This window comes from Bacillus rossius (genome assembly GCF_032445375.1).
Source record: "Bacillus rossius redtenbacheri isolate Brsri chromosome 4 unlocalized genomic scaffold, Brsri_v3 Brsri_v3_scf4_2, whole genome shotgun sequence".
NCBI classification, from domain to species: Eukaryota; Metazoa; Arthropoda; class Insecta; order Phasmatodea; family Bacillidae; genus Bacillus; species Bacillus rossius.
Window position 1 is genome coordinate 36579146 of NW_026962011.1, and position 12079 is coordinate 36591224.

A 12079-nucleotide genomic window follows, 5' to 3' on the forward strand; every position below is an offset into this window, starting at 1 on the left:
ATATCAATACTCTTGAATAAGTTTATAAACACAATTTATATCATTAATTTTCGCAGTAAAAAAATGTTTCTTTATTATAAGGACCAGTCTTTGATATCAGTCACTAGAATTTAATATTTTAAAGCACACTTATAGCTTTATGTGTGTAGCTTTTTTTTTCCATACTGATAATTTTCGTTGCATGGTGTGCGCGCGTATCGTAAAAATTCACTCTAATCATTTTATTTTTTCATAACGCGCCTGAAGAAGTATAACATAAAAAAATGGGTGCGTGTACTTAGGTACGCGTGTGAGAAGTTATACTTCTTTGGCATCATTAAAAAATAGTTTTTAATTGCATGCAAATAATTCTCCATGGTAGCGTTATTCTCCATGGTAGCGGTAAACGTTTAACGCAACCTTGTTGGAAGTCGCATTAGAAGTATAACTTCAAAAAAATGGGTGCGTGTACTTATGTACGCGCGTGAGAAGTTATACTTCTTTGGCATCATTAAAAAATAGTTTTTAATTGCATGCAAATAATTCTCCATGGTAGCGTTATTCTCCATGGTAGCGGTAAACTTTAACGCAACCTTGTTGGAAGTCGCATTAGAAGTATGACTTCAAAAAGAATCCCAAGTTACACGGAGGGCGGTATTAGGGCTGGTGCGAGCGGATTTGTGAAGTGAAGTATTTCCGCCTGGCCTCCGCACCGCGGAAGTGGACGCGAAGCCACCGCGGACTCGCCGCCGAGCAAGCGCTGAGTGTGTCCCCTTGTGACGCTGTTCGCAGTGACGGTATTCCAGGAGAAGTCCTACTACGCCGTCTACACCGTGATCGGCTGGGGCGGCCCGGTGGTGATGACGGCCGCGTGGGCGATCACTACTGCGCTGCTGTACGGCTCCTCCAAGTGAGTCGCCTGCCGCGCGCTGCAATCCGCGCTGCCGTCTCTCAGCGCGACTTCGGCCTGCGCGGCGGAACACCTCGAACACGAGGCTGTGGAAACTGTACGAAATTATGACACGGGGAAAATTATTGGCATTGCTTCATTACGGATGCTCATGGGTCAGTTTTTGACGTGACAACGTATAATAAATCGAAAACGCCGGCTGCACGCACAGAAAAAGTGTCCCGTAACACACATTGTCCCGTTACGCTGTGTCCCGTTACGCTCATTGTACGCATGCGCCGCATCTATCTCTCTTCCACTCGATTGGAACAACCATCGATTTGACTTTTTCGAGGCACATTAAAACTTGAAACACTCCCATTCGTTTCCTACTTTTCCTATCATCGTCCTATCCTTAACAGAATAACACAGATCGGAAGAAGTTAAATAGCAAACATGTATAAAAGTTACAGTTAAAATAATCTCTTCGTTAAAGTAATAAACATACTTATTTGAATTAATGAGTGCAAATAAAAGTAAATTTATCAATTAAATTGTAGATTTCATTTCACTCCTTCTTTGTATCCATACAAAATAGTGAAAATTCAATAAAAATAATTCAATTTTATTCATAAAGTTATGCAATAATTTCATCAATGTTTTGTTATGACGTTGACACGTTAAACTATCGTCCGTAAACCGACTTTACAGACAACCAATTTTTTTAAATGTTTCGTAGAATTTAAAAAGTATCAGTGTATGTGTGTATCGAAACAGACCCAGAACATACATTTTTACCCCCTGCCTTAATACTAATATTTATAATAACTGAAGCGATATAACATGTGGTAATAGAATATTTATAAGTTTTGAAGAAAAAGAGTAAATAGAGTAAGTTACTTTTAAATCAGTGCTAGGGACATATAAATCTTTTGCTTATCAGTACTACTTGCATTTGTTTAGGTAAATGCTAGTCACTGAAACCATCACGTTCTGTGGATCATATGCAAATGTTTTAAAATTCAAATTATTTGGAGGAACGTTTCTTGTTTGAACTCTTAACGTGTATGAAATTAAATTAAATTAATGAAGCGTTGCACGTTGCAGTAACCCATGTTTTACCAACACTGATACACAAAAATAAAATCTTAGCTTTTGTAAAGAAAACGTTTGTTAGCAAACTGATTATTCAACAGAAGGAAACTAAAAAAAGTAATCGTAAGAAAATAAAAAAGAGAAGCAATTTACGAAGAATTGAAAAAGTAATATATGCAAAAGCTATGGATAATACAACGCTAAAAGCACGGATGAAAGCAGTACCGTAAAACAAATTCGAACGAAGAATGATAACACAATATAACGAACAATAACAATCTAACATCACTATATAATAAATACTCATAAGCGGTTGAAAAATTTTTTTGATAATATTAAATAAACAGTTGATTGTAAACTTTTTCAGGTGTTGGTGGGGCTACAATCTAACTCGGTACTTCTGGATCCTGGAAGGTCCTCGCCTTGGCATCATTGTTGTAAGTATTTACTGTCGAAATTAACTGTAAGATTAACAAGATACATAGTTGAGAATGGCGTGGTATTTTCAAGCTTGGAAATTAGCTTTAATAGCGCATGCACAAATTTTTTATATTTGATCTTCATGCTCATCTTTAAAAAAACTAATTAAATTAATTATTAAATTTCATTTGGGCGTTTACTTTAATTTTCTGGCTAAACATAGCAATGTCAAACATTATGGTTGCGAAGTCTGTAACGACTTAAACGTCGGGATATAATTTATTCACAAGCTGTAGCTACTATTTCTGGAACACTATTGCAGAGTGGTCTGGTGAGTATGGTGAATAGTAAAAAGTAATTTTAATACACTATTTGGTGTGTTTATTAAGTGTCAACGTGTATTTTACAGTGTATCGTGTGCAACTTCAATGTGAATAACTACTGAACCAAAAATTCACACAAGGCTTCGATCGCAAACTAGTACGGATACATATTTAATCAAGTCATTTGTATAATTTACAATTGAGTTGAGAGACTTTATAATTAAACATGACTACATTAGAGAAAACTACGAAGAATCTGAATTTATTTCTGATGGTTTGTTTTCCATAATTTATTTGCATAGTAATCTTCATTTTGCTTTTGTAAGGTACAAACGTCAGATAGATGTTTTGGAAATAAACACGGAATAACATTAAAACCATGTCAGTAAGGTATAAGTTAGTAAACTATAATTTTGTTGTATTATTTTCAGTCTCAAAATAAAATAAAAATATTGAATATGAGTTACTGAAACAAATTAAAAATACTAAATATGAATTACACAGGTCTGCGAAATTTTTTTTGAAATTTTTTTTTTGTTAAATGGTTAATATTTGTTTTAATTCTCTTAAAAGTAATATAAAACGGTATTCATATGATATATACCACGTCACATTTATCAGATTTAGATGATATAGTATTTGAATACGAAAAGAACAAAACAAAAATTTAATAAAATGAATGAGAATTATTTTGGAATATTTTATAAAGTTTTATTGAGTATATAGCTATTAAAATACAACATTATGGTATACATGAAGAAAACAATCAATAATAACGTTTTCTGTTTGAAAAAAAGCTACGTCTTGTTGGTTTTCGTTTATGATTTTTTATTTCATCTCTGTGTATCATCCAGAAATAGTCCGCCATCATATTAACGTCCCAACGGCCTTGATATCTTATTTTCATCTCTTTTATGTCCTGATGAAACCGTTCACCTTGTTCCTCACTGTAGTCGCCTAGATTTTTGGGAAACAATCAATGTGAGACTTCAAAAAATGAATTTTCAGACTCATATTACAGCCTAAAATTTTATAGGTGTTTAACATTTCCTGGACAATATTTTTATACGCAGGAACTTTTGTTTTGCCTAGAAACTTAGATACGACATTTTTAAAGCCATGCCAGGTATTTCGTTCCAAGGTTGTCATAACTTTTTCAAATTCTGTGTCCCTAATCAGTTTCCTGATATCAGGTCCCGTAAATATTCCCTCTTCCAACTTCGCATCAGGTAAGCTAGGGAAACATAAACAAAGCTACTTGAAAGTATTTCCATTTTGCGGGAATGCCTTTACGAACTGTTTGATCAAACCAAGTTTGATTTGAAGTGGTGGAAGCAATTTTTTTTTCGGGATCCATCAAGCTCGGATTGATGACATTTTTTACTCCAACTTTCAATTCCATTCTAATTTTACAATCTGTTTTTTTCCAATGTAAATTTCTTGCTCTACTGTCCCATTCAAAAATATAACAGGGGAATTTGGTGTAGCCTTGCTGTTGACCAAGAAGCATGCATATGATTTTTAAGTCACCGCAAACTAACCATTTGTGTTCGGTGTATTTTATTTTCTCCAAAACATTTTTCAAGTTTTCGTAAGTTTCTTTAAGAAAACTGAATGAGCTACAGGTATCGATGCAAATTTATTGCCGATATGCAAAAGGACAGCATTTAAGCTTCTTTTTGAAGAATCTATAAAGTGTCGCCATTCTTGTGTATTGTATTCGATATTGAATTTTTGTATTAAACCGCCAATATCACAGCAAAATACTAAATTATCCTATTTCTTAAAATACTCCACAAGTTCTTGTTCTCTGCTTCGATACCAGTAAAATGTAGTTGGGGCATCTAATAAATTGTTTTCTTTCAGTCGATAACCGAGAAGTTCTGCAGCGTCCTTAGGTAATCCAAGATCCCGTACCAAATCATTCAGTTCTTGCTGTTTTAAAGGTCGAGGGTCATTTTTAGGGTGAAAAATTTCACCTACTGCTTTGCAGATGATCACTTTGTTCTGAGTTTTGTGATAAAGGCGTTTCGAAGCTGTTAGTGTTAGTAGGAACTGGTATGGGTCATTCGGGTCCTTACAGATTAAACCTCAGGATACACAATTTTGGCGCGGTTTTTATAATTATATCCTGTTACATTGGTCAAACAAAAATAACAATCATCTGTATGATTTTTTTTCCGCCACAACATAGGAATATCGAATGACAATGATTTTGATTTACCGTAAGTCCACTTTCTTAACACTTCAACACATAGCCGGCATACTGTATGCGGAACCCACTGTTTCTCTTGGTAACATAACCTCATTCCGAAGTAAGCATGATAAGCATTTTTTACAAAGTCTGTTATTTTTAATCTTTGCCTAACTATTGTATATTGTCCGCAAATATAGAAAATTACATTTGGATTGTTTTTGCAACTCCGAGGAGCCGTAGTTACAGATTTAATAAAACAATCTTTTATTACACGTTTTTTTTGCAGTTTAAACCACTATGATTAGTCATAGACTACACAAAACCTTTTTTTAAAATACTTTTTCTCACAGGGGAAAGGCAGGTTAGTAACAATAGACTATAGCATGGTCGGTCATAGAGTATAGAATAGAAATAGGTTTAGATCATGGAATCAATTTTGTAAAAAAAAATAACGAACTATTATATTATATTTATCTATATGTAAAAAGAATGTGACTTGATACGTTAAAACAAAGTTTATATTTGCTACATACAGACCAACATCTACATGTTTGTGATGAATGTATTAAAAAAAACTTTTTCATCGCAGACCTGTGTTATTATAGTATTTATTTGTTACAATGAACTTAAAATTAGTCAATTCAGGTAATGCGTCAACACTACATGGAACTTTTCTTGTTATCTTAGAGCAATCAAGTTCTTCTACTTGTAGACCATCCAGTGACTTTATGCGACTAAGAGCTACATAATACTGTCCAGCAGCAAAGAGATGCGATCCCAAATAAACAACTGCATAATCTACAGTGCAGCCTTGCATTTATGCACGGTAGATGCCCAACTCTGTACTAATGGCAACATTCGCCTTTCAGCAGTTCCATAGTTTTATTTCGCTGGAAACTGAACGGCTATTGGTTTAATTATATGTACACCATCTATGGCGAAATCAACACGGACTAATGGAATATACGTATCATTAGACACACCGGAAGAGTGGCATATAATTTCAGATATAGTACCCATATTGCCATTTACGAACCCAGGGCACATTTCCCACCATAATCCGATCTCGGAAACACTCTAAAACAAAAATAATATATTTATGAAACTGTTAAAATTTAGGGGCAATGCGCCCTCCCCCCTCTTAACCGGGCAAATTATCCAACATAACCCGACCTTTTGAATCGGAAACACTCCAAATCTAAAAAGCATTGAGTTTTAACATTTTCAAAATTTTGGATCTTTAACTCTGCCCATCCAAGGGTAACAGTCGACCCCGGGGGAAATTCCCACCATGCTCCAACCTCATTGATACATAAAAAGCCTGGTTATTACCCATAGCTCGATATTAGTTTTTTTTTTACCCTCTGACCCCCCACTCTCCCTCATCCGTATTGTATTAAGTTATCAAAATATTGTATTGTCAGAGATTCTTTATGTGTATGCAAAATTTCAACACATTCGGACGTCGAAAAGTGTGTACAAATTGAATGGAAAGATTTTATTACATAGTCCATTCATATATACAGGTGAAGCTAATAAAAGCGTGGTAAAAAAATAAATAAAGTTCGTGGTTATTGAAAAGTATATAAGAATGTATACGTATAAACTTTATTTTGCATTTAATTTCAAAACTCTAATTCACCAGTACTTTACATGAAAAACTATACAAGGCAAATCTATTTACTTGGCTGTACGTATGATGCTCTGATAAAAGTTAGCCAAAACCTCCGTGAATTATAGAGTTGCAGCAACGGTTCATGAAAAAATCCTTTTGGGCTCTAATGCAGATGTTCACGTAAAAAATAAAGTACTTTACTTACTAACCTTCCCCAAGCGTCGTAGTAGGCAGTATTGACAAAAATTCATCAGCAAAGTCCCAGATGTAATGCGGAAATCAATCAGTAGGAAAGATAATACGGAAAAAAATATCAAATGTGAATTCTCATTGCGGAACTAAACTGCAATCGATCTCATTCGTAGATGAACTTGTAACCTTTTCACCTGTAACGTTAAACATGAATATTAGATATCACTGAAGTATTCTGATTCTTAAAGCAATTTAAAACCCAGAAATTTCGAGTTTCAGAATTCAGGTATGTTTGAGCGGTTTCGCCATTCATGTTTAATAAGCAGTTGGCAAGAAAAGCTGGCAAATGTGATTCCTCGTGGGCTTAATTTCCCAAAACGCTAATATTAAAAGTCAAGTAAAGCAATACAAAATAAAACATGGTTTTTAAATGTATCTGTAGAACAGAGATGAAAAGCACGCAATCTATGTTAAAACACGTGTTTTTATAAACATTATCAATATCAAATACAACAGTGAAATACTAGCTCATATTTTTTACACGTTTCTTTACTGTTTTTCAATATTAACTAGACAAGGTTCACCGCCGTGAAATGTGATCGGTTAGTCAGGATATCTAAGTCTCACTTTTAATATTCAGTAAAATTTTGCAAGATATATAAATTCTTGACAAACTACGAGGTTAGGCAGGAGAGTGCTTTAAAATTTCACACAACTTCAAACCGTCGACAAACACTATTACAAAGAGTGTACACGAAGTAAAGCAACGCAATCTCTATTCCAAGACTGCACGTAAGAATAAATGAAAGAAAAACCAATATAGTGTACAGTATATTATGATTATTTCTAAGAAGCATAAACAACTCAAAACGTTATCATTTGTAAAAGGTTAAACTGGTGTAAAGTTTAAGTGTGTGGTTTACATAATTTACGTTCAAGTTTTGGGCTCTCGTTTGCTTTCGTTTCAGCTGAACTTCCTCTTCTTGCTAAACATCATCCGTGTGCTGGTGGTCAAACTGCGGCAAAGCCACACCAGCGAAATAGAACAAGTGAGGTGCGTATCTTCACTGGAGCCGCGCTGGCGCGTCGGTCAGTGCGTGTCTGCGTTAGCTCTGGTGTCTCCCCCGAACTGATGCGCAGACGTCTCGACCACAACATCACACGACGGAGAAATGAAGATAAAGGTGCAATGCAAGGGCCTCGAGTGCTTTCAAAAAAAATCTGTTCCGGGAGATTAATATCTGAAAATTTGCACTGAAAACACGCGTCTCCCTGAAAATAGAGTTTAAAAACAAAATACTGAAACAGAAATACTCACCCACCTCAACGTGTTCTTCGATACTTTTCGTAAACAGACACCACTCGGATTTCTTGAGATTTTTTTGAAATCGCGTGGTTTCTTCTGAAGATCAGCTCGACGTGTGTCATGCCAGGAATTCCTTAGTTTCCCTGCGGATTTCAAATCCGTCTGCTTTTTATTTGGCCATGAATCTGGCAAATGAATGTACAGAACGTTCTAAGATCCACAATTTAACCCACAGGAGTTGTAACCGTGTGCGAGTTGACAAAGAGTAATTAATGTTTGATTTGTTTAAGTAGCCAATAATATTAAGTTAACAACTCACACGGGAATCTGGAGGCGTGAAAATTATAAAAATACCTACATTAAGAGAAATATCTGAAGAAAGAGATTACACTTTGAAAAATTTCTTGAACGTCAAGTCTGCAAATTTTTTGGTTTTTATATTATTTTATTTTCATTAAATATAATTGTATTTTTTGTACATTGTTCGCAAATTAACCTTTTATAATTATTTTACACCCATAATATTTATTTTTGTATTATAATTTATACAACATTTAAAACAAGTAAGATTCTGTAACTTTTCTTTTTTAGGAAATAATGGCCGGCTATTCAAAACCTATACAAACATAATATATGATTAAGTCTATATAGTAGGCTTTCTTGGCCTGAGTTGCCGCAAACCTAGAAGTAATTAATGATGAATAAATTTTAACCAGATATTTCAGTGGTTAATTAATTTGACAGGTCATGGAAATTAGTAGAATTTTTTAAGATAGGAAGCACAGCTGACTATCTGTAGCTAATTTAACAAACACAATTTAATGCCTTCGATTGGCATTCTCTGTTTGCAGTTTTTCTAATATCACTAATTTTAAATTTAATCTCTTTTAAGCACACGCAAATTTAATATATTTTCATTTATTTAATGATAAATTACAACTGTAAATATATAAAAACAAATAATACATAAAAGTCTTATTTATAAAGCATAAAATTTAAGTGAGTAATATTAGAATATCAGTGTTAGAAAAATGGAAATAGATATAAAGTTCTCAATGATAATTGGATGTTGCGTTACTGCTCGAAGGTATATTTTATGGTCCATGCGAAAATTTTTGTTGGTAAGCTACGAATATCCCTACTTTTTAATTAATTTAAGCTATTTGCAATATTCATTTTTCAGCTACTACAACAAATAAACAATCCTGACTTTAATTTTAACTGGTTGTTTATTTTTAAAGATGAAAGCAATCAACTAATCAAATTATATCGTAACGAATTATTTTGATTGGATTATTAAGTGAACCATGAATTTATAAAAGCCTTGTAATCTACATGATTAAAAACAACAGCACAAGATCTGTTAATTTGTTTGGGTTTCATATATGTAGTTAAACAACGTTCGAACATAACGTTCATTTACACAAGAGACTTTTTCACATTCCACTGTATTAAAACCCTCAACACAGCTATCAGATACACATACATAATGCTGTATCAGGTATTCTGTACTTGACTTTGTTACGCACTCCCCAACAAAAAAATAACTCTCGCTCGCCGAGGTTCATAATCATCACAACAACCATCCATTCTCACCTTTACATCATCATGGTGCCCTTATTTACAGGGTTGTGTGTGTGTTAGTGAGGCGGGATGATAAGAGCGACGCTCGCTGATGCTTCTAGCGTGGTATCGCCTTTAAGCACAAGGCTCTGAACTGGCGCGCTGTCTTCTCGTTGTGCGTAAGGAAACTTATATTTGAGCGGTAACCATAACATTGTATGGCCGAGAAATAAAGATAAAGGTGTAATACAAATCCCTTGCGTGCTTTCAAGAGTAGGTACCGGATCTTTCAAGACTAAAAATTATTCTGGAAACACCCGCATTAGCCATTTACACTCTTCTAAAACAACCATTTTAAAAAGGAATACGGAAATAGAATTATTAGTAGTAGTACCGACCGTCTTACAGTATACTGACTATTCTTAGTTATTTCTTCTGACACTAGGTAGCAGCACTTTGCAGGCGTTCGTGAATAACTTTTACCTTCATAGTTCGTATTCTTTGGCGACTACCGTCTTTGTTCAGAGTTGTGGGAACCGTGAGCCTGTGAAGGTGTTCGATTACATTTAGTGCGTGAATTTTGTTTTGACGAAGGCGTATCTTCTTTCTGGGCTAAGTTGTTTTTTTCTTTCTTAGCATCCACTTAATTTCTTGAGTATAAGGTCAAATTTAATGGTATTAAATTCACGATATTACTCGAGGTAAGTGTGCAGCTCACATTACTTTTATAAGGTTGCTGTCGTACAGTACCGACCACCCAACTGTCGTCTAGTACCGACCAAGAAATATATCAACAAAATAAACACATTAAAGTTTTTTCTCTTTTCAGAGAAAAATGGCTGAAAATGAAAGAAGGAAGAAAGGAAAAGGGAAAGAGGGCGGTATGAGATCGGCAATACAAGAAGTTGTTTCGCACAAAATAACACAACGTAAAGCAGCTGAGATGTTTTATGTTCTAAAATCTGCGTTAGGCGATAGGCTGAGAGCCATCAAACCTATTTAAACCGTGAATCAATCCTCTCAGATGGTCAGTTTTCAAATAACTTTTGTTAGTGAAAGGGAAAAAAGCTTCTTTTTTTTTTTTTAAATGCAAGGTCAGGACAACGGATTCATGCCTTTAAGTAGGAGAGAAATTATGAAATTAGCATTCGATTTGGCTGAGCATCTAAAGTTGTCTCACCAGTTTAATAAAGAACACAAAATTGATGGGAAGCAGTTTTATAATGACTTTATGGCTTGTCATCCCCAGCTTTCTTTGATAACACAACAATCAGAGATCCTTATCTCAACGCCTTATAAAGATCTACTTGTGGGGAAAAACAACTGTATAGAAAAGGATAAAACCTTAGAAGAAAAGGTCTGAAAGAAATGAAAAGAGAGGTGAAAAATAAAGAAAATAATAAAGTTCGGGGCCAGTGGAGAAATGAAAAGGAAGAAAGACGAGAAGATCACTAGAAAACATATGAAAAACGAGAATTTGTGAAAATTCTATCAGGAAGAAGTCTACGGAAAACCAAACAGAGTGTATCATATGTCGTGAATCATTTGAAGAAGACTGGGTGCAGTGTCTCGAATGTGAAGGTTAGACACATGTTCTGAAGAAGGCATGTAATATTTTAATGTGACCTTTGCAGATACCTACTTGCAGAATGTATACTTAAGCTAGTGTAATCAAATGTTGTCATGTTATGATGATTTTCTTATAAATAATAACAATAAAATTACTGTGCGAACTTCGTTAGAGAAAATTTAAAGTCAAATAAATTTGTTCATAGTTTATTAAATTAAAATGTTATTATAATTTAAATGTTAGTTGTAAAGAGCTTAACACGTCTAAAATAATGCCTGGCGGTACTTGACGACAATTTAGTGCAATCTTCAAAATAATGCATTTTTATTTTTGTAAATAATGCCTTTTTTATTTTTGTAAATAAAAAAGATTTCTGATAAAATTTACCAGGACATAACCACACGGGTGGCAGAGGGAGCTTGTGCCCCAGGTGCCGCATTGTGGGGGGGGGGGGGCGCATTAACTTTGTTTGAAAAGGTTTTTTAGTTAGTTTATTTACTAAGCTGCTTCCGCGTTACGTCCTTAACTTGCCGATGAAACAAGTTTTGATTATGATATTTGAAATAATAATTGTCTGAGATAATAAAGTATTTAATAATGCACGGTAACTTGAAAATATATTTAAATAAATATTTCAGAGTTTTGTTTAATCATTTATAAGAGCTTAGCTGTCTATCCCAGCCTGTCCCCGCCTGACTCCGCCTGTCCCCGCCTGACCCCGCCTGTCCCAGTCTGACCCCGCCTGTTTCCGCCTGTCCCCACCTGACCTTTCTTGCCAAAGTCTGACTCCGCCTGCCCCCGCTTGTATCAGACTGACCCCGCCTGACCCACCTGTCCCCGCCTGTCCCCGTCTGTCCCCGCCTGACCCCGCCTGTCTCCGACTGACCCCGCCTGTCCCCGCCTGACCCCGCCTGTCCCCACCTGACCCCG

The 12079-nt window shown here is 35.1% G+C and overlaps 1 protein-coding gene across 1 annotated transcript in view; it reads left to right on the forward strand.

Moving 5' to 3' along the window:
- Window positions 1–12079, forward strand: part of LOC134542149 (PDF receptor) — a gene marked incomplete at its 3' end in the record, with an annotated part of 62786 nt that overhangs the window by 47282 nt on the left and 3425 nt on the right. The window contains exons 7-9 of the mRNA XM_063386164.1: window positions 772–889; window positions 2331–2400; window positions 7679–7764. Of these exons, the coding sequence (XP_063242234.1) occupies window positions 772–889; window positions 2331–2400; window positions 7679–7764 (274 nt within the window). The remainder of the gene's footprint in view (window positions 1–771; window positions 890–2330; window positions 2401–7678; window positions 7765–12079) is intronic.